The sequence below is a fragment of the Emys orbicularis genome, chromosome 2 (genome assembly GCF_028017835.1).
Source record: "Emys orbicularis isolate rEmyOrb1 chromosome 2, rEmyOrb1.hap1, whole genome shotgun sequence".
Lineage (NCBI taxonomy): Eukaryota > Metazoa > Chordata > Testudines > Emydidae > Emys > Emys orbicularis.
The window spans coordinates 235037646-235061386 of record NC_088684.1 but is presented as its reverse complement, the minus strand read 5'-3'; the positions used below and the strand labels follow the sequence as shown (position 1 = coordinate 235061386).

The window sequence follows — 23741 nt, the reverse complement described above, 5'->3', positions numbered from 1 at the left end:
GCGAGGTTGTCTAGTATTATATTTTTACTTAGTATTGTTCCTAAGCTGATGTGCTGTTGTAATGCTGTCTTATAGCTTACAACAGTGCTTAGTCTACATCCAGCAGTTTCCCCACTGTACATTGGGTAGGGTTAAGTTACCTCGCCTTCCTTCTCCACCGCCCCCAAGAAATTGGAGAATCCTCTTTAGAACTTTGCCAGATCAGAATACTGACCCTTGCACCACTGATACAAGATGATGTGCTTTAAGTGCATACCAGAAATAGAGGGCTATTTTGTTTTACTGGCAGTCACTTTTATTTTCCTTGTTAAATTGTGGAAGTGGGTGCCATAGAGGTTTAGAAGATGCTCCTGAATGGTGCTGTTGCAGCATTTTCTTTTAAGCTCTATGGGAACTAGTCAATAATATTGTGGAGCAGCCTTTTGGATATGTCTACACAGCCATTAAACGCCCATGGCTGGCCCGGCTCGCAGGACTCAGTCTGCTGGGCTGTAAAATTGCTGTGTAGACATTCAGGCTCGAACTGGAACCTGAGTTCTGGACCCCATGAGAGGGAAGGATCCCAGAGCCTGGGCTCCAGCTTGAGTTGGAACATGTACATCACAATTATACGGCCCCGCCACCTGATCCCTGCGAGCCCGCTGACTCGGGTCAGCTGTGAGTGTGTAATTGCTGTGTAGACTGTGTCAAATTGCCGGCACTACTATGATGGGTCCCGCGCTTTCTCTTTTTTGTGGGGGTGTTCAGGGCACCATTTCTTGCCCCTGATCTGGGGTATTACTTGTCCCACTAGTATCCCAGAGAAGGGGAGTGGAGAGGGAGGGACCCGGGCCCGCCCTCTACTCCGGGTCCCAGCCCAGGGGCCCTAGGGATAGCGGTAGATATACTCCGTTAGTCTGGAAGTGGCTACCTGAAGACAACTGCTTCTTAGGAGCAGTTGGACAATGTTTTGGGGGCCAGGGAAAGGTAAAACTAAGACAATAAAAATGACCTGAACTTCCAGGGATGATTTAAAAGTGAAAAACGCAGTCTACTTGGATGAGGAAGGATATTATTATCTGGGTTAGCCATTTATTAACAGTAAATAGTTTCAGCCACTTAGGCCTACTCCACACACCAATATTTTACTATGCCTAAGTACTGCTGTGAACAGTTGGGTTACCTGACATGATGAATGCTTTTTGGTAGTCAGTATAGACTGGAGTGGGCTGCATTCAGCATGATGTCAGTTAACATAATTATTCACAACTGTGTTGAGTTGCAGTTCAAGTGTACCAGACCTTAGAAACACAATTACAGTTAAAGCAGTTTTAGTTACATGACTGATTTTATGGATAATCCAAAATAGCAGTATTACCCAGGGGTACTTTCTGTGTGTGCTAGTATGATTGCTCAAGCTGATGCATTCATTCAAATCTAAACTTTGAAAATAGTCCAGGGAGCTGGGGAAGTTCCAGATTTATGCAGCTGTGGTTTTGGATGGGTGAGGATGGGGGAGGGAGCTTTTTGGCCCCTAGACCTTTCATCAGCTTCAGTTGTGATTCTAAGATTACTCCATTGCAATTGGCTGGACATTACAGTTCCTGTTTTTGTGAAAAAAGGGTGACCAGACTGGACAGAGAAACTATTTTAAACTCACTATTTTAGGTTTTTTCTTTTTTCTTTTTTTTTTTTTAAGTTCCTTTAAATGTTTACTACTGTCACTGCAAATCCATTCTTAACATGAATCCGTGTCTGTTTCCATGAAACTTACAATGGAAACGGCAGTCCACAGCAGAGACGTGGCTATCGTTTTCAGTGGTTGGGTGGTCATTTTCAAATGTACTACTCCAGACTTTTTGAGCCAATGTGGTGTTCAGGCCTGCATTGTTACATACCTACTATAATTTTAGCTTTTTGTTTTGTGAACTTCTTAAAATTAAAGCAATAACACATTTTCAAGATCTGCAGTTCTACTGAATATACACGCTTATTAAATGGTTGATTGAATGAATCTGAATAGGGCAAGTATGTAGTATAGCTCCATATCTCTGGTGCATATGCTGTGTATTAATTACAGGGATCAGATTCCCATGTTAGTGTGGTTGCCGCGATTAATTTAATACTCCTACATGCACAATGAGAGAGAAAGCTATTTATCTAAAACATTTTGCATTGCAATTAACATTTGGTGTAGCCACAGGCTAATCTTGCTCCATTGATTTATTCTCTGCTCTGTGGCATCCTAAACTTCATGAACAGGGGAAAGTTAAATTGTTTTCTTTGCAGGAAAAGCCTGTGCTTCATGTTGGCCACATCTATGATCTCATATAACACAACAAACCAATCACTTGTATGCTCCTTTACTGTGATCTCTGAAACAGCCTTCAGTGTAGGAAGGACAGAATTCCTCCTATTTCAGAATAACACCCTGAGCGCCTTTACCTCAGGGCTCACTGCAACGTTTTAATTTTGGAAGTATGCAGCTCTTTTTGTTCCTCCACCCCCCCATCCACCAGCTGTTAAAATGTAACATGGACCCCAAAATACATTTGTGCACAATCTACTTCTTATTTTTCTTTAAAATGGTTCAGCTGCTTAGTTCATCTTCCTTAAAAACTACTTGCTTACAAAATCAGACATTAAAAATATAAAAGTGTCACAGCACACTATTACTGGAATTGCTTACTTTCTCATTTTGTCTGTATTAAATTTTAGTTTGTACTGTCTTCGCTAGTGCTTTTTATGTTTCCTGTTGTTAAAACTAGGCAAATAGCTAAATGATTGATGTACCCCCTGAAAGATCTCTGTGTACCCCCACGGGTATGTTTACTCCTGATTGAGAACCACTGGGCTAATTTGTTAGCGAAAACATTTTAATCCTATGATGATAGTACATGGAAAAAGCTGAGCTAAACACAGTTTCACCACACTGAGCTCAGTAACCAAGCAAGCTCTGATTACAGCCTTTGTTTCTATAATGAAAGGTCCGGGTAATAGGATACATCAGCTATCCATGTGTCCATTTCACTTACAATTAAGCACTATGCAAGAGCAAGGTGTGCATTCTGGGGCTATTGGTACAAATCTTGTGTTGAAGCATGAGATAGAAACAAGCATCTTTGACCACTTTGCACCAAAGGTTCTGAAGTGGCTTTTTGCTGTTGGAGTATTTTTAAAAAAAATAATCTTACAGCAACTTAGAGCAATTAACAGCTTGAGAAATAATTTTTTTATCTCTCTCTCTCTCTCCCCTGCAAATATATCTCCACTATCCTTTTTTCACATGTAGCTAAAATTGCTTAATTTAGCTTTGATGTTGCTTTAGCTCTTTTTTGGATTTTTACAGAGGGAGAAGCTGTTTTAGCATCAGTAGATGTTGTCAAAAGGTTTCTCAATAATGAAACCTAAAAGTGCCTGTGTAGAAACACGAAGATGGGGAAGGGAATGGGTTTAACTGAAGACATCTCCTTTATTTTTCTCTGGAAAGATGATTAAAAACACAAAATGAGAGGCTCTGTCAGAGAAACTAAAGGGTTAGTTAACCCAGTGGTTTTCCAGACTACTGTACCCCTTTCAGGAGACTGATTTGCCTTTTGTACCCCCAAGTTTCACCGCACTTAAAAACCACTTGCTTACAAAATCAGATATAAAAATACAAGTGTCACAGCACACTAGCACTGAAATATTGCTTACTTTCTCATTTTTACATATAATTATAAAATAAATTGTGACCCCCCCAGGTCGAGAAAATCTGATATAGTATATAGGGCAGTATAAATAACGAGTCTGTATGAAATTTTAGTTTGTACTGACTTCCCTTGTGCTTTTCATGTAGCCTGTTGTAAAACTAGGCAAATATCTAGATGAATTGATGTACCCCCTGGAAGACCTCTCCATACCCCTGGTTGAGAACCAGTGGATTAACCTACCAGTTTTGTCTTGGTCATTTTCTGTTTCATTGTGTGAGTGAAAAAATATGTTGTTTTTCAACATTAGAGACTCAACAGGTGATGGATTTGTGATTCCTCTGCCACTTACATTAGTTTTAGTTTTAATTTAGATAAAATCAAGGTGAGGTTTGGAAAAAAGAACCGGAGGAAGGCAGGATTCAGTTTACATTTCTTTTCTAGTGACGAGGCACAGTCTATGCTGTATGTTCTCTAGGAGTTGTATCACCTGCAAGTCTCAATCAAACAATAAGAACTTGGCATTAGACTCTGATGGCCTGATTTCCAGAAGCGCTTGGCATTTGTGCCAAAGCCCTGTTTTAATAGGAAGTACTGATTTTTTGCTGGTATTTTGCATTAACTTGTGATTATAGCATTCAGTTCTCTTTCCCCTCAAGTTTTTTGACCTGACATCAGAAGTATCTTTGAAGTCAGAAGAAGTAGTTGGCAACGTGGATGAAGTTCTTGAGAAGGTTGAGTCAGATACCTGCAAAGAGCTGGATATTTCTCTAGTTGTAAGTTCCTGTGATCTCTAACTTGTTCATACTTCTGAAAGTTTTACACAACTCTGATCCCAGTTACAACTTTTAATTTATGGATGGGTTGCTATTGAACATTGCAACTTAGGCAGCGTCTTTGTCACAGAAATGAGACGGAGAAGGTGTATAAAGTTTTACATAGATTGTCCCCTGGTGATGTAAGTGCCAGCATTGTACAGTGGCCTGAGCATAGGACTGGGAACTAGGAATTCCTGAGTTGTAATCTCAGCTCTATCACTAGTTTGCTGCATTGCCTTGGGCAAATGAGTGCCCCATCTATATAATGGGAATAATACTTCAGAGTGCTATTGTGAAGTTTAATGTAAGTGTGCTCTGAAAATGTTAAGTGCGTAAAGTATTATAGCAGTATTAGATAATTTAGCCTGTTTCCATGCCAGTTCTTACTACAGTATATTCTCCAGTGCTTTGTCCAGTCTTAAATGGTTTCCACTGCCTCTCCTTTAAGACTTACTCCATTCTGCTCTGATTAGGAAATGTTTTCTGATGTTCAGTCTAGTTTTATTTCTTCAGTTATTTATCTTTCATGATAAAGAGGATTGCTCCATTCTCTTCATTTTGATAATTCTTCTCTGAACTCCTTGCACTGTCTCAACAGTACAAGTCCCTGCTCTGCCAGAGAGAAACAGCCAGGAACAGAAATTGAATCAGTCTCTTGATAATATATTGCTACTAGAACATCAGTTCAGTCAACACTTATTTTGACTGCAATCTGCAACAGAGCAGGTGACTTGCTTTTTAGAGGTGAAGATGATGCACATCTTGACATTTAGTATCCATTTAAAAAAGAAACCTAAGCTGTTAAGCTCTTTTATACAGTACAAAATATAACATGACAAAAATGAAGCTTTTGTATGGAAATGCCGATCAAATCTTTATTTTACTGCGACTCTTTGGTGAACTCTTAAGACTTGTGAACTTTCCATTTCCAGTCTCCTCAAGAAAAGAGATAAAAATCTGACATTAGAGCCATTCCATTAACATTGATATTTTCAGTAGAATTTTATATCTTAGATGTTGACACTTACAAATTGAGAATAACTGCAAGCCTTTTATCTACTTCTTATGTGTAATTCAACCCAGGAGCAAGATGAGGCAGATAAGGAAATAATCTTAAATGCTTACAATAAAGTTATACGGAAGATCCGTCAGGAGCAACATCTAATCACTGTAGTACAGAGCAAGTATTTGGCCAGTGTTGAGGTCAGTTTACCCCTTTACCTGCTTGTCTATCACACCGTTCAATATTGTCTGAACTCATTTCTTTTTTAGGGTGTTCTTTAACTTTTCTTTTTATATTGAAGATTGTGTGTCTGGTTCTGGTGGTAATTTGCTTTTTATTTTGGAAATGTGAGAACTGCTGGTCTCCTCTTCTTAACTTCAAATTTAGAAATGCTTTTTATAAATAAGTAACTTAAGATTTGAGTCTACAAACTCTTTTTAAAAATTCATGAAGTGTAACTTTAAGGAGACTGTTAGTAGATGACTTTTTCCTGAAAGATGATTTTAAGATTGTACTTGTAAAGAAGCCTGCTCCTATAGGCAAGTAGTAATCTGTCCTACAAAAACTAAATTAAATAGTAGGCTTCAGCCAGTCGTTTCTAAATGTATTAGGACATGTATGTAAATACAGTCACTAACTGTTTCCTTTTTTTAAACTTAGTTTAAAAAGCAGATTGTGGAATGGTTGAATAAAAGTCCCAACATTGACAATTTGTTATCAATTAAGAAGACTTTGAAAAATGTAAAGGCACGACTCAGATGGAAGTTGGTTGAAAAGAGCAACTTGGAAGAAGTATGGAAATGTTCCGGTTTTTTTTTAAACATACTACAGAGAAATTAAATTGCTTATCCCAGCTAAGTGGTAACCAGTGGTTATAGTTTGCTAGATTGAAGAAGTTTCCTTTAAGTTCTGACTAAACAGGCATTTATTTGAAGACCAATTTCAAGTTAAGCCGTTTTGACTAAAAAAGCCGTGCAGAAGCTTTTCAAATATATTCCATAGTCCGGGCCTGGGTAGCTCTGAAGTCAGCTCTTTTTGGGAAGGGGGAGAATTTTGTGTAGTGACCTAGTCATATTTCATGTCATACTAAGCAAGAATATCTATCTTACTTTCCAGTGTTCATTGTGTGATCCCTTTCACCTTACTTGGTCTCTCAGGCTCCATTTTTGTTCACCTCCCTGTGGGTTATACTTTGGTGTTCATCGATCACTTCAGCTTTTTATGTGAATATTTTGTTTCTCCCCTATTTAAATGTGAGAAACCAAAAAAGCCAAAGAAGTTAAATGCACTTATATTGTCATATTTCTAGTTTTGAACTCCTAGCCACCTCACTGACAGTGTGTACACCTACTCACTGATGGTGCATAAGGGTCATTGTTTGCCACAGCTTTCAGTTCTTTTTCAACTAAATAAGTCCTACAAAATGTAAGTATTCCCCCAGCTCTAGCAGGGAGTAAGAGCAGATAAGTTTACATCTTTGCTGTACAAACAGTGGAGTTTTGCGAGGGAATTTAGAGAGGGAGCATGAGAGCCAGATACACTTAATTAACATTCTCTAAACTTAGGCCAATAACCCACCCCCCAAAATCCCCCTCCCAAACAAAGAAAATAACCTCCAGCAAAAAACAAAAAAAATCTGCAGGAGTAAAAATAATGCAGGCAGAAGTCCAGCAGCAGAATGGGGACCATCCAGTTTATTGCACTGAATGTAGCTTGTTTGATTACCTGCCTTGTGGGCAAGTGGCATATGTGCAAGGAGCTTATGGCCCTCATAGACTGACTATGGGCTCTTGAGACCAGAATGGCTGAACTGAAGGAGTAAGGGAGACAGAGGAAACTTTCCAGGACACAGTAGAGCAGACCCACCCCTGGTCTGACAACCTCTGTGCTGTTGAGGATGAAAGTCTTGGGAAGGAGAACATCAAACTGGAGCAGGGGGAAATGATCTCAATTAGCACCGTCCTTTCAGATGGTGTCATGGTATCCTCTTGCACTGAGGATATCTCTTCAGGGGAGGGAATCCCAATTGTTAGGAAGAGACAGGTAATAGTAACGGGATTTGATCATTGATTCGTTGGAAATATAGATAGCTGGGTTTGTGATGACTGGTAGAACCACACGGTGACTGTCTTGCTGGGTTTGAAGGTTGCAGATCTCTCAAGACATCTAGGATATTTGTGTCGTGCTGGGGAAGAGCTGGTGGTATATGTAGGTACTAGTGACATAGGGAAAGATAGGGAGGGCCTGGAGGCCAAATTTAGGCTGCTAGGTAAGAGATTGAAGTCCAGGACCAGCATGGTAGCATTCTCTGAAATGCTTCCAGTTCTTCTTTGAGTGCTTGCTCATGTCCATTCCATGTTAGATGTGCTTGCGCTGCATGCACAGTCGCCGGAAGTTTTTTCTCACAGTGGTATCCATTGGGCTGGCTCTAGTGCCCTCTGGTGCTGCGTGCTCATGCGCCGGTATATGGGGACTGGCTGGTTCCGCACCCTCTCAGTTCCTCCTTACCATCCATGACGGTCACTGCAACAACTCCTCTTGCCTCAGCAAGGCTTTCTTCTAGCGGTTCCATTATTCTCTCCTTTCTTCGCAAGTTTAGTTACCTTCAGGTTATTTCTTTTAGTAATAGTATATAGTTCAACCCCACATTTGTGTAGAGGGACATCCTCTGCCCCCAGGGCTGGGCATGCCCCGGACTCTGGGCTTCAAACTCTGTGCCTCCTGTGGTGATTGACCTGCACTCCAGCTTTCTGAACTGTCTGGAGGAGGCTCACACGCGAGAGTGTTGCCAGATATGCTGCAAGTTCAAGCCTCATATGAAAAAGGACAGGGAGGCTAGGCTAAGGTCCATTCTGATGGAAGCCACATTTAGACTGGCATCATAGCCAGGCCGGTGATACTTGGCACCGAATACCTGACATCGGTGTGGAGTGCTCGTCCGGCAGCATGGGTTTCTCGGCACTGTTCCCCTTCACTGGTGCTGAGGAAAGAAGCACAAAAAGCAGTGTTCTGAGAGGGGGCATTCCCTGAAGGTGAGTAAGGACAAACACAGGGAGGGCAGCGAAGTACGACCTGCATTGGGCCACTCCTCTACCCCCACTCTGCAAGCAGCACTCTCAGCTCTGCCCTGCTTGCAGGTGCAGTTGAGTCTGGTGCAGGACAATCCACTGACACCGGGGGGACATTGTGGTGCCAGTGAGATCGTGGTGCTGTCCACCCTAGAGGCGTTTGCAGCGGCCAGGGACCTGATGGCTGTCCCGGTACCGCCGACCCCTGTGGGGCAACTTCCAAGATCACCGGCGAGATCACCAAGCAGAAGGGAGCATGTTCCCCTGAGCGCCTATCTGGCACTGGGTCCTCTGGTACCGACCAGAGGGAAACCATCTCTGTTGATGTCAGTGAAGACTTTCCCACTCTGTCACCATTCCCCAGACCCTCGGCAGAAGGTGGCGGAAGCGAGAGGTACTGCCCCCTATTGTGCCTTCCCCCCCCCCCCCCCAAGCTGACGAGTCCGAGGACCGTGCACCCAACCAAGGAGCTATTACCAGTATCTGGCATAGGTCCCATTGGATCCCAGTGTGGGTGCCATCCCAAGTCCTTGGCCCAGTGGGCAGAAGCCTATGCAGGTCCAGTGGCCCTTTTGGAATTTGTGGGGTTTTTCCCCAGTACTGGGATTGCCTTACAGCCGTTTGCATTCGGTGGTGTGAGAGAAAAGGGCCCCCCTGTTGCACCATCCGGCACCTGACCCGGATTCTGGTACCAAGCCTGGGCTGCATGATGTGGTCAGTGCAGAAGAAGAGGAGGAAGGCCTCCTACCAATACAGGCCTCCTCCTTCCCAGACAAAACTGTGGTGGGGCCAAGAGGCTCGGTACCTCAGGACGACTTCAGAGCTCACTAGGAGCTATTGAAAAGGGTAGCTTTTAACCTAGGGATGGAAGTGGCGGTGCTTAAAGAGTCCTAACTTTGCCTGATTGACATCTTGGCTGCAGTGGCCCTGTCAAAGGTGACCCTACCCCTCAACGAGGCTGTTACGGGTCTGGTCAGGTCCCCTTTCTGCCTCCCACTTCAAAAAGAGCAGAGAAAAAGTACTATGTTCCCACCAAAGGGTATGAATACCTATATTCCTGTCCCACTCCTGGGTCCCTTGTGATTGCAGTGGCCAACGAAAGAGACAGGCAAAAGCTGCAAGCTGTGACCCCCAAGCCAAAGGACTCAAAGAAGTCTACCTGTTTGGTAGAAAGATTTATTCTACTGGTGGGTTACAGCTCTGCATCTCCAACCAGCAGGCCTTGCTAGGGAGGTATGACTATAACGTTTGGGACTCCATGTCAGAATTCAAGGACTTGCTGCCTAAGGAGTCCAGACAAGAATTCTTCGCTTTGCTGGAGGAAGGGAAGACCGTAGCCAGGGCCTTTGTCCAGGCTGCCCTAGATGCATCTGACATGGCTGCCAGAACAATGGCATCCGCGATGGGGATGAGAAGGTGCTCTTGGCTCCAATCCTCGGGACTGCCGCCAGAGGTTCTGCAGTCCATTCAGGACCTTCCATTTGAGGGAACTTCCCTCTTCTTCGAACAGACGTATGCAAAACTTCATGGCCTGAAAGATTCCAGGGCCACCCTCAGCCTCATTACTGGGCTCTCACAGATATCCAGGAGGCCCCAAGCACAACTTCTGAAGGGGCACCTGAGGGTGTTATATCAGTTTCCATACCGGATCCTGCCCCCCCTTTGTTTTCAGACCAACTCTCCTACTTCAGCCGAGCATGGTCCCTCATCACGTCGGACTGTTGGGTGATGTGTATGATGGAGGAAGGTTACACTCTTCAGTTTTCTTCCACCCCTCTCTTCCATCCCCGTTCCTCTTCAGGGACCCTTCTTATGAGCAACTTCTAGTCCAGGAAGTGCAAGCCCTCCTTTGGGTAAGGGTGGTGAAGAAGGTGCCTCAGAACTTGAGAGGGAAAGGGTTTTACTCCACTATTTCCTAATCCCGCAGGCCAAAGGGGGGTCTTCTACCCATCCTAGACCTGTGTCGCATCAAGATTTGTCTCAAGAAACTGAGGTTCCACATGGTCTCCCTGGCCTCCATTATTTCCTTCCTGGATCCAGGGGACTGGTATGCTACCCTTGACTTGAAAGAAGCTTATTTCCACATCTCCATTTTCCGGGACCACAGAGGGTTCCTCAGATTCATCATACACCAGACCCACTACCAATTCATTGTCCTCCCCTTTGGCCTGTCGGCAGCCCCTTGGGTTTTCACAAAATGCATAGCAGTGGTGGCAGCCTTCCTCAGAAGGAGAGGTGTTAGTCTACCCTTACCTCAATAACTGGCTGATCAAGGGCTGGTTTGAGGCTCACGTGAGAGCCAGCATCACTCTGGTCCAAGCTATCTTCAGAGCCCTGGGCCTATTGATAAACGAGCAAAAGTCAACTCTCATCCCCGCCCAGAGTATAGAGTTTATTGATGCATTGCTCAATTCTACCCGGTTCAGAGCCTTCCTCCCAGTGGCTCACTCCCAGACAATGTCAGCTCTGATATCGGAGGTCAAGACCCAGCCCGTCACAACAGACCATTTCTGCCTCAAACTTTTGGGTCACATGGCTGTGTGCACTTATGTGGTACAGCATGCAAGACTAGGCCCCAGACACCTTCAGGCTTGGCTGGCCTTGGTGTACTCGCCGAGCCATCAGCACTTGGTCTCGGTGCTTACAATTCCTGCCCCGGTCCTCACCTCCCTCCACTTGTGGAGGGATCCCCGATTGGTGGGTGCAGGCATTCCCTTTTCACTCCTCAGCCATCAGTATCCCTAATTGTGGATGTGTCCTATCTAGGTTGGGGGGGCTCATCTCAAGCACCTCAGGGCCTGTGGTCCCAGGAGGAGCTCTCCTTGCATATAAATGGCAGAGAGCTCAGAGTGGTCCGCCTCGCGTGCTAGGTGTTTTTACGCCAGACCTTGGGCAAAATCGTGAGAGTGCTTGTGGACAACACCGCAGCTATGTTTTACACCAACAAGCAGGGAGTAGTGTACTCATCCACCCTGTGTCAAGAGGCCATTCGCCTGTGGGACTTCTGCGCAAAGCACTCCATCCACGTCGAAGCTTCTCACTTTCAGGAAGTCCGGAACACTTTGGCAGATCACCTCAACAGGTCTTTCTCTTCTCACCATGAATGGTCCCTTCACCCCAATCTAGCTAGATCCATCTTCCAGAGGTGGGGGTTTCCTGTTTTAGATCTGTTTGCAACCAAGCAGAACAGGAAATGTCAGCAGTTTTGCACGCTGTGTGGTTACAGCCCAGGCTTGTTCACAGATGTCTTCCTACTCGTGTGGACAAAACTCCTGTTCTACACATTTCCCCTCATTCCTCTGGTACATAAGGTCCTTCTGAAAGTCAAGCAAGACAAAACAAAGGTTGTTCTTATAGTCCCTGCGTGGCTGTACCAACACTTGTGGCACGCTACTGGATCTGTCAGTATCAACCCTGTTGCCGCTCCCTCCTGCCTTGATCTCGCAAGATCACGGCTGTTTGCTCCAACTGAATCTCAAGGCCTTCCACCTGGCCACATGGAGGATCCATGGTTGAATCTGGTAGAGCTGGACTGTTCAGAACAAGTCGACCTGGTCTTGCTAGATAGTAAGAAACCGTCTGGTAGAATGACTTACCTCACCAAGTGGAAGCATTTCTCAGTGTGGTCATCCCAATGAGTCCTCTCACCAACTCGGTTACCTCTCCAGTCCGTGCTGGAATATCTGCTCCATTTGAAACAACAAGGCCTAGCCATTTCATCAATCAAGGTGCATCTAGGGGCAATTTCAGCCTTCTATCCTCTGCTGGACGGTAGATTGGTGTTCTCACAGAAAATGTCCATTCACTTCCTCAAGGGATTAGAGAGACTTTACCCTCAAATTTGCAAACTCATTCCCCCGTGGGACCTAAACCTGGTCCTATCAAGACTCACGGGCCCTCCCTTGGAGCCACTGGCATCATGCCCTCTGTCATATCATTCCTGGAAGGTCACCTTTCTGGTAGCAATTATCTTGACCAGGAAGGTTTTCAGAAATCAGGGTCCTTATGTCAGAACCCTCATATATACTTCGCTGTCTGCTTTGGACTTAAATATCTTGAGTAATTATGTATTGTCTGCAAATTTTGCCACCTCACTGTTTCCAGATCATTTATGAATATGTTGAACAGCACCAGTACAGATCCCTGGGTGACACCACTGTTTACCTTTCTCCATTCTGAAAACTGACCATTTATTCCTACCCTTTGTCTCCTATCTTCCAATTTTTAAAGGATGCCTTTTGACTCTAACCACTTATTTTACTTTTACTGCAAAGAGTTACAAAGGGATGTCACAAAACTGGCTGACTTGGCAACAGAATGGCAAATGTAATTCAATGCTGACAAATGCAAAGTAATGCACATTGGAAAACATAATCCCAACTATACATGCAAAATGATGGGTTCTAAATGAGCTGTTACCACTCAAGAAAGAGATCTTAAAATCATTGTGTATAGTTCTCTGAAAACATCCGCTCAGTGTGCAGCAGCAGTCAAAAAAGCTAACAGAATGTTAAGAACCATTAGGAAATGGATAGATAATGAGACAGAAAATATCACTATGCCACTATATAAATCCATGGTATGCCCACACATTGAATACTACATGTAGTTCTGGTCGCCCCATCTCAAAAAAAGATATATTAGAATTGGAAAAGGGACAGAGAATGGCAACAAAAAAGATGGGCTATGGAACAGCTTCCTTATGAGGAGAGATTAAAAAGACTATTCATGTTGGAAAAGAGACAACTAAGGGGGCATGTGATAGAGGTCTATAAAATCATGAACGGTGTGGAGAAAGTGAATAAGAAAGTGTTGTTTACCCTTCCAAGTAACACAAGAACCAGGGATCACTCTATGAAATTAATAGGCAGCAAGTTTAAAACAAACAAAAGGAATTACTACTTCACACAATGCACAGTCAACCCGTGGAACTGGTTGCCAGGGGATAGTGTGAAGGGCAAAGTATAACTGGGTTCAAAAAAGAATTAGATAAGTTCATGGAGGATCGTTCCATCAATCAAGATGGCCAGTGATGCAACCCCATGCTCTAGGTGTCCCTAAGCTTCTGACTGCCAGAAGCTGGAAGTGGATGATGTGATGGATCACTCAATAATTGTCTTGTTGTGTTCATTCCCTCTGAAGCACTTGGAATTGGCCACTGTTGGAAGACAGGATAGTGGGCTACATGGATCATTGGTCTGACCCAGTATGGCCGTTCTTATGTTCTTATCTAAAAGAACAAGAACTCTAGATATTTGTGTCTTATTACTCCCAGGAGTGTATTTACAGAAGACCCCATCCTTACCTCCAGGGGTTTACAATCTTGAGTTTTAGATGTAGCACAGGTAAGAGTGATGCATCAAAAAGTAATTGGGTAGGTCGGATGAAGGTTACAGTAATCCCATCGTGCATATATTCAGTTTATGCATATGCACATTTTGATGGTTTTTTTTTTAAAACCACACACACTTCAGTGATTGTGAGCACTGTAGAGTGGATGAGCTTTGAAGAGAGATTTAAAATGAGAGAGGCTAATGGACCAGAGAAGGAAGATGATTCCATACATAGGGAATGACATAAACCCCACCCCCTAGCAATGCTTATGCTTATGGGAGAAACAGGTGAATGGGCTACTGTGAAGACTAGCGTCATTGGCGGAGAAAGGTGGAGCAGTTACGCTATAAGAGACAGAAGGTTTGGCAATTGGAAGGGAAGAGTTATGTAGGGCCTTGAAAAGGAGGACAGAAGTTTTTTAGAACTCCAGTCCTGCAGATACCTGGGGCAGTTCAGACTTGTCCACAAGACTCTAAGGTTTTGTCTACATTCCTTCCACCGTCTCACCAGATTCTCTGCCTTTGGACTGTGCAGCCAGAGCAGCGATTCACACTCCCACCTGATCTATCACAGCCCAGGATTTAAAGATGATTTTGAGATCACTGTCTTCTCTTCTTTATTGAGCCAAAATTTCAGGGCCTTATTTCTCTGAGTAGCATCACCTGCCATGCACCTTTCTTCTGTTAATTCTCCCTTCTTCCAGCATGGCAGAGCTGGCCAAAGGAATTGAGCTGAAGGGCAACCTGCTCCTGTGTCTGCAAGAAGATATTCTGTGGAGCCACAGAAGAGAAGTTCTGAGGTGATTGCTCCCAGCCCAGAGCCCTCCCTGAGTCAGGGGGGAAAGGCTCCTTATGGACAACTTGTTGAGGCTTCTGCATCTCACAACACCAGCCAAAACTTCCCCAGAAAGACCTCCATTGCTTGGTCCTACTCAGCTCTTGGGAGTCTGGGAGATATCAGTGCTGTCACTGATTAAGAGTTCTTCAAGGGTAAGGCACTAAGTTGCCCCCAGTCCAGTCTCCCTCAAAAGGAGAAAAAAATCTGGTTGTGCATCTAAGGTTTTTAATGGGTTAATTGAGTCCGTTAGTCAAGGGATCCATCATCCTTTCAGACAGTTGTTCTTCCCAAGAGGAGGATTTGGGATCTCTTAGGGGCAGTCCCCGCCACTTCCTCCCCAGTTCTGGATTACATGATGAGGCACAACAGGGCTCAAATCAAATTGTCTTTGCCCAGGCTAAGACTTCAACGAGAACTAGACTAGGAGAGACTGATCCTCTGGGGATTCTGCAAAATACATTAGAAATCCAAAAAAGGCTTAAAATAACACAGGAAAAAAAGCACAGCAGGTCTCACTGGTCTACAATTTTTGAGAAGTTGTCTGCTTCAGAGATAAAATGTGCTATTTATTATGTATTTTGATGTGCTGAATTCAAATATGACAATTAAAACAACTGATTGGCTACTGTTTCTAAGATATTTAAGTTTTTACATTTTATGTCTATGTATATTGTGTAGATAGTAGAGTTTTAATCATAAATTGGAAACCTAGGTCTTTTCATGTGTTTATGGTTGCTTTACATGATAATATTTCACCTGTCCTGTTTATGTAACACTTTAAAAATCAGCAAAAGGGTTATATAAATAAAATTTATTATGAAACAAAAGGCAAAAAACTATTATGTACATAGTTTAGTCCTATTCAGTGTCTATTCGGCGCTTCTTGGCTTGTCTCTTGTATTCATTAAATGGAGCATCTCTTGTCACTGTCCAGCAATAGTCTGCAAGCATTGATGGGCTCCATTTGCCCTGATAGCGTTTCTCCATTGTTGCAATGTCGTGGTGAAATCGCTCGCCGTGCTCGTCGCTCACTGCTCCGCAGTTCGGTGGAAAAAAATCTAGATGAGAGTGCAAAAAATGTATCTTTAGTGACATGTTGCAACCAAGGCTTTTGTATGCCTTGAGGAGGTTTTCCACCAGCAACCTGTAGTTGTCTGCCTTGTTGTTTCCGAGAAAATTTATTGCCACTAACTGGAAGGCTTTCCAGGCCGTCTTTTCCTTGCCACGCAGTGCATGGTCAAATGCATCATCTGGAAGAAGTTCACGAATCTGAGGACCAACAAAGACACCTTCCTTTATCTTAGCTTCACTTAACCTTGGAAATTTTCCACGGAGGTACTTGAAAGCTGCTTGTGTTTTGTCAATGGCCTTGACAAAGTTCTTCATCAGACCCAGCTTGATGTGTAAGGGTGGTAACAAAATCTTCCTTGATTCAACAAGTGGTGGATGCTGAACACTTTTCCTCCCAGGCTCCAATGACTGTCGGAGTGGCCAATCTTTCTTGATGTAGTGGGAATCTCTTGCACGACTATCCCATTCGCAGAGAAAACAGCAGTACTTTGTGTATCCAGTCTGCAGACCAAGCAAGAGAGCAACAACCTTCAAATCGCCACAAAGCTGCCACTGATGTTGGTCATAGTTTATGCACCTCAAAAGTTGTTTCATGTTGTCATAGGTTTCCTTCATATGGACTGCATGACCAACTGGAATTGATGGCAAAACATTGCCATTATGCAGTAAAACAGCTTTAAGACTCGTCTTCGATGAATCAAGGAACCGTCTCCACTCATCTGGATTGTGAACGATGTTGAGGGCTGCCATCACACCATGGATGTTGTTGCAGGCTACAAGATCACCTTCCATGAAGAAGAATGGGACAAGATCCTTTTGACGGTCACAGAACACGGAACCCCTAACATCACCTGCCAGGAGATTCCACTGCTGTAGTCTGGAGCCCAACAGCTCTGCCTTACTCTTGGGTAGTTCCAAATCCCTGACAAGGTCATTCAGTTCACCTTGTGTTAGGAGGTGTGGTTCAGAGGAGGAGGATGGGAGAAAATGTGGGTCCTGTGACATTGATGGTTCAGGACCAGAAGTTTCATCCTCTTCCTCTTCCTCGTCTGACTCAAGTGAGAATGATTCTGGTGCATCAGGAACCGGCAGTCCTTCTCCGTGGGTTACTGGGCGTATAGCTGATGGAATGTTTGGATAATGCACAGTCCACTTTTTCTTCTTTGACACACCTTTCCCAACTGGAGGCACCATGCAGAAGTAACAATTGCTGGTATGATCTGTTGGCTCTCTCCAAATCATTGGCACTGCAAAAGGCATAGATTTCCTTTTCCTCTTCAACCACTGGCGAAGATTTGTTGCACAAGTGTTGCAGCATATGTGTGGGGCCCACCTCTTGTCCTGATCTCCAATTTTGCAGCCAAAATAAAGGTGATAGGCTTTCTTAACCATACTGGTTATACTGCGCTTTTGTGATGCAAAAGTCACTTCACCACAAACATAGCAGAAGTTATCTGCACTGTTCACACAAGTACGAGGCATCTCTGCTCACTTTGGCTAAACAGAAATGTGTCCCTTTGCAAAAATCAAACACTGACAAATAAGAGAGCACGACACTGTATGATTTCTAGAGCTGATATAGGGCAATTTGTTCAGCAGAGTGATGTAAGCTTCGTTATGATTGCATCATCCATGACTTCTAGGAATAACATGATGCAATTCATATCATGTATGATGCAATACCAGCTTCAGATTGCATCATTCATTGTTTTGCCTAAAAAGCAAGTAGTGTCCAAACCCAGTCATAGATTTATTCATAGATCCAGTCAAAGATGTATTTTAGTCATTTCTGGTTTAAATTGAGATCCCTTCCCTTTATAACTCACTTATCCTCCGCCATTCCCAAGTCAAGGGTCGTATATACTGACCCAATAGCATATCTTGAAAACTAGAGCCAATCAACAATTTTAAGCATCATTTTCGTTCTCAGTGACCCAGAATTAGTAAAGTTTGACTACATTTATTTCAGAAGCATTTTGGCTGTAGAGCAGTGTCTCCAGCTCCTTGGGGGATGCTGAAGTAGGGGAACTGTTAGTTTTGGATCATGACAACACTGAGGAACGGATGTGCTTGAAACTTGGCATGAAGGTTGGGCACCACTGACATCTAGCCAGAGAGAGAGGGTATGAAAAGGGGAATATTTCTTCAATTCAAAACTAACCATTTGCTATCTCCTTATTTCTCCTTCAAGAAAATCACAAGGAAGGGCTGGAAAATGGCCAACAAAGAGAAGAGGCTGAGTCTGATAGCTTTCCAGGTTCTAGAATTCCAAGATTCTCTCTTCATTCTTCCTCAGCTGTGGTGTCCCTGTAAAGGACATATTAATTTCTGCCAAGGGGAGACGCCTTCAATACCTTCAGGCAGGAAGATGGAAGCCGCCTTTAGAAGAGAATTAGAAATGTTAGCATAGCTCTTTGAGTCTCACTGGTCATCACGTGCTTTGTGCAGCCTCAGTATCCTGATGGGATGCCTTTAAAGAGCTTTGACCCCCTCCCCCTCCCGAACCATATCAGTACTAGATAAAATATCCCTGATGACATGTTCATGGAGGATGGAGCCATCAGTTCTGTGAGGCTGGCAGCAAGAGTTATGAGAACAAACTAAGTGGCTAGGTGCCAACTCCTACCAGTCCAAAAAGTCAGTATGTTTGCATCTGAGCGCCCACCCCCACCTAGTATGCAGGCCGTCAGGCAGGATCATCCTACTTCTTAGACTCCTGGTTCAAGCAGTAGCACAGAAAACTACAACCAAATTTGAGTGCTCTTGTGACCCTGTGTGCTAGGTTGCAATATCACTCACTCAGATATGGTCTGGCTGCCCCTCCGTTATGCCAGCAGGGAAGGGGCTCCTCTGTTACACCACCCAGTTCTGGCCAGAGGCCACTGGGGGTGGGGTGGGGGCCTCCTCTTGTTGTATGTCTCTGCCTAGTTCTGATTCTCAAAAGCTGAGAGCTTGGCCCCCTGTTTAAAAAGTGTGGGGGGCATTGCCCCCCTCTGGTCTCCAGCACCCAGGGGTTCAAGTTGTCCCATGCTGGACAGTATAAGAGAAAAAGTATCTGCGTTGCATTCTGGAGCTTCAGGCTCCTGCACATCTTTTCTTTTCCCCTCTTTCCAGCCTCAATAGATAGTGACAAGCACCCGCAAGGAAATTTCACACCTTCTAGAATTATTTGCGACAGAGGCTGTTCCTCAGAGCAAAAAAGTCAAGGACTCTAATCTCTTTTCTTCACAGAAAGAAAAAGAAGTGATGGAGTCCAGGCGGAGTTAGACTTTAAGAGGCTGAGTGGTTTGGAAGAGAAGACTGAATAGAGGATGCAGACTTTCACTTCCCTTTTGCTGCACTCTCCCTAGAAGAGCTGATAATAGACCTGGCAGGAGCTTATCTGCATAGTTGTGGAAGGGCCTGATACCCGCAGTTCCTTCAGGATGCTTATAAAAATAGCCACTGTCAGTACAAAGTGTTACCATGCAGTCTGTCCTCCACACACACAATGTTCACAAAGCTACTGATAGAGATAGTGTCCTGTCCGAGGAGTCTAGGGACTCAGATGCATCTTTTCTTAAACTAAATACTCACCTTGTACAATCTTGCAAGAAGCAACTTAACCAGACCTGCATCCTGTTGGCACATTTGTCTGTGTCAAACTTGAAGAGCTCTCTGATTCCCTTTCAGAGAACCATCTGCCAAGCTTGATGCAGAGCCAGCATGCTCACAGCACAGGAAAGGGTTGACAAGATTCAGGCGCTGATCTCCTGGGCGTCGAGGAATACCATGTGTATTCATCAGTACCAGCTCCTAGGATTTCCAATCTCTTTGCGGTAGGGGTTATTTCATGGGTAAAGCTGTGCTAGAAAGGTTAAAGGATAGATCTTAAGGGCCTGTAACAGTTTCCAACAGGAGATGGAAAGGAATGTGAGGATACCATGTAGTGATCAGGTCCCTAAGTTGGTGGAAACAGCAAATCCATGTGATGGTAGCATCCTTCCTGCATAATCCAGAATCCAAAATTGTGACCATGGATATTGATGTTGCAGGGTACTTGATACACCCCAGGGCACAGGGAAAGTCATCAAGGTCAGAAAGGCTCCTGAGAAACTAATTCCTAGAGATCAGTGAGGTGCTGATTCTTTGAGACTTCCAGGACTGTCTGAAGGAGGACCATACGCTATCTCAGTTAGACAACTCAATGACTATGACATACATAAAATGGCAAGGGAGCACAAGGAGGTCAAGTCTAAATACTGAAGTAACACACAGACTTCTCTGAGCAGAATGTCTCCAGCATCACTTTTATGTGAATCTCTCTAATGAACACACTAGCAGACAACCTCTGGAGTCAACAGATGAACCACTCAAATGGTCACTGAACCAAGAAGTTTTCCAGCTGATACTCGAGTAGTTGGGGTACCTTCCCACTGTTTACCTATTTATATCCAATCCAAGCACAAGAGCAAGAGTCGTCAGTGGGGAAGGAGGTACAAGAGCACCGGGGACAGATGCTTTGGCTAATCTCATTTCTCTTTCCTTCTAATTTTTCCTTACAACGTGCTACATCCCACGTGTCTTGGAGGGGAGGGTAAGATCCAGAATGGACAGTTGTTAACGTATTACCTTTCTCTTACTGCCCTCTCCCCCCAGATTTGTCCGACTCAAGATAAGGCCTTCAAATATCCTTTGTGATTGCCTCTTCCATGCATGTCAGTAATATAATGGACCAAATCTTTACCATTAAGCTTATATTTAATCTGTTCATAAGAATTTAGTGTTTCCACTCAACGCTGGGAAATAGTCATCTGGGACGAGTATGCAGTGTTGTTCATCCCAGGATATGAGAGAGACAAGGTGGGTGAGGTAATATCTTGTATTAGACCAATGTCTGTTGGTGAGAAAGACAGACTTTCGAGCTACAAAAAACTCTTCCTCCGGTCTCAGAGGAAGTGCTCTGTGTAGCTCAAAAACTTCTCTCTCACCACAGACATTGGTCCAATAAAAGATATTATCTCACCCACATCATCTGGAGAGATGGCAGAAGTGGTTTAGCCAAGCACTGGCACCTCAAGGATAAGTCTTACTCTCTAGCCTCGGTTATTTGCAGGAAGAGAGGTGCGGCTCATATATTTTTGAATATGAGATCAGTACAAGAAAGGAAATAATCTGGTAACAAATTTTCCATTTGCCTTACTGTAGAGGCTAATGGAAAAATTCAAAGGGTGATGTCGTTTATTTGGGCTAGGAAGATACTTTTAGCTGTTGCGTTTTGGGTGGACTGGATGGTGATGTGTATGGGGTGGAGATCAGAGAGGAAGAGGTAGAGGTAACAGTTGAGATGAGAGATGGTTAGGGTATGGATGAATGTTTTCACTGTCAGGATATCAAGGACAGGTCAGATCTTCTAAATGTGTAGAAGTACTAGCGAGTTTTGGGAGAATGAGAGAGGAAACCAAACTGATTTAAAATTAGTTGGTCAGAAAATGCAGTTTAGTCAAAACCAAAAGGTTTCTTGAGATTGTGTAGATTTCACTGAAATTTTGTTTGATGGAATTTTTCTCTCTTTTTCTACAGTGTCAAAACATCCTGTTTCTGCACTTTCTGAACTAAACATTTTGATTAGGGCTGTTGATTAATCGCAGTTAACTTAAAAAAATTAACTGTGATTAAAAAAATTAATCATGATTAATCACACTGTTAAACAATAGAATACCAATTGAAATTTATTAAATATTTTTGGATGTTTTTCTACATTTTCAAATATATTGATTTCTATTAAAACACAGAATACAAATGTACAGTGCTCACTTAATATAATTATTTTTTATTACAAATATTTGCACTGTAAAAATGATAAACAAAATAAATAATATTTTTCAATTCACGCTATACAAGTACTGTAGTGCAATCTCTTTATCATGAAAGTGTAACTTACAATTGTAGATTTTTGTTGATACATAACTGCACTCAAAAACAAAACAATGTAAAACTTTAGAGCTTACAAGTCCACTCAATCCTACTTCTTGTTCAGCCAATTGCTAAGACAAACAAGTTTGTTTACATTTACGGTAGATACTGATGACGACTTCTTATTTACAATGTCACCTGAAAGTGAGGACAGGTGTTTGCAGGGCACTTTTGTAGCCAGCATTGCAAGGTATTTACTTGCCAGATATGCTGAACATTCATATGTCCCTTCGTGCTTCGGCCACCATTCCAGAGGTCATGCTTCCATGCTGATGATGCTCTTTAAAAAAAAAAAAAAAAAAAAAAAAAAAAAAAAGTGTGTTCATTAAATTTGTGACTGAACTCCTTGGGGGAGAATTGTATGTGTCCTGTTCTGTTTTACCCACATTCGGCCATATATTTCACGTTATAGCAGTCTCGAATGATGACCCAGCACATGTTTGTTTTAAGAACACTGTCACAGCAGATTTGATAAAATGCAAAAAAGGTACTAATGTGAGGTTTCTAAGGATAGATACAGCACTCGACCCAAGGTTTAAGAATCTGAAGTGCCTTCCAAAATCTGAGAGGGACGAGGTGTGGAGAATGCTTTCAGATGTCTTAAAAGAGCAACACTCCGATGCAGAAACTACAGAACCCGAACCACTAAAAATGAAAATCAGCCTTCTGCTGGTGGCATCTGACTCAGATGATGAAAATGAGCATGGGTTGGTCCGCTCTGCTTTGGATTGTTATCGAGCAGAACCCGTCATCAGCATGGATGCATGTCTTTTGGAATGGTGATTGAAGCATGAAGGGACATATGAATCTTTAGCACATCTGGCACGTAAATATCTTGCGATGCCGGCTACAACAGTGCCATGCGAACTCCTGTTCTCACTTTCAGGTGACATTGTAAACAAGACATGGGCAGCATTATCTCCTGCAAATTGTAACCAAACTTGTTTGTCTGAGCTATTGTCTGAAGTAGGACTGAGTGGATTTGTAGGTTCTAAAGTTTTATATTGTTTTATTTTTGAATGCAGTTATTTTTTGTACATAATTCTACATTTGTAAGTTCAACTTTCATGATAGAGATTGCAGTACAGTACTTGTATGAGGTGAATTGAAAAATACTATTTTTAGTTTTTTACAATGCAAATATTTGTAATAAATATAAAGTGAGCACTTTATACTTTGTATTTTGTGTTGTAATTGAAATTAATATATTTGAAAATGTAGAAAACACCCAAAATATTTAAATAAATGGTATTCTATTATTGTTTAACAGTACGATTAATCACAATTAATTTTTATAATCGTGCGATTAATTTTTTTAATCGCTTGGCAGCCCTAATATTGATTTGTCCGTTTGAAATGACTTTTTGTTTCTATTTTTTGTTTTATATTCTGCATTATAATATAAAATTTTAAAATGTCAAAATGAATATGTAACGAATTTTCTTTCACAAAGTATTTTGAAATGTTCAGGTTTTGTTCCAAATTGGAATGCAAAGAGATTTTGAAATCTCAAACTCCTCTGTGAAATGGAATTTGCATTTCTTTCCCCAGCTCTATTTAAAACATTTCCTATTCCAGTACATTTCACAGGGCCTAATCTCCAGTTGCCAGGCAAGTGTTTGCATTTCTACTGAGCAACTACCGCCTAGCTTGATAAGTGCACACTTAGCCGTGTAGATACTCAAATATTGATTTGTGTATTTGCAGCCGTATGTGTGGTTTTCCATGTACAGAAAAGTTTCAATGTGTTTGTGTCCCTCACATGTCTTTCTAGGCCAGTGTGCTGGCTCTGGGTCTGAAAATTGGACCCAAAAGTTCCAGTAATGTATCTGATAGAGAGTGGTTTTAAAAAAATTATAGGAATCCTATGAAAAAAAAAAAAGTTCCTCCTCAGAGAGAGAGAGAGAGAGAGAGAGAGAGAGAGATGGATCTCCAATGTGTACTACTGAAGTGAACATACCCTCCAATCTGATTTTTCATTTCTCTT

The 23741-nt window shown here is 42.9% G+C and overlaps 1 protein-coding gene across 1 annotated transcript in view; it reads left to right on the top strand.

Moving 5' to 3' along the window:
* Nucleotides 1-23741, top strand: part of STK31 (serine/threonine kinase 31) — a 117991-nt gene that overhangs the window by 52373 nt on the left and 41877 nt on the right. Inside the window, exons 12-14 of the mRNA XM_065400074.1 lie at nucleotides 4328-4444; nucleotides 5570-5689; nucleotides 6150-6281. Coding sequence (XP_065256146.1) covers nucleotides 4328-4444; nucleotides 5570-5689; nucleotides 6150-6281 — 369 coding nt within the window. The remainder of the gene's footprint in view (nucleotides 1-4327; nucleotides 4445-5569; nucleotides 5690-6149; nucleotides 6282-23741) is intronic.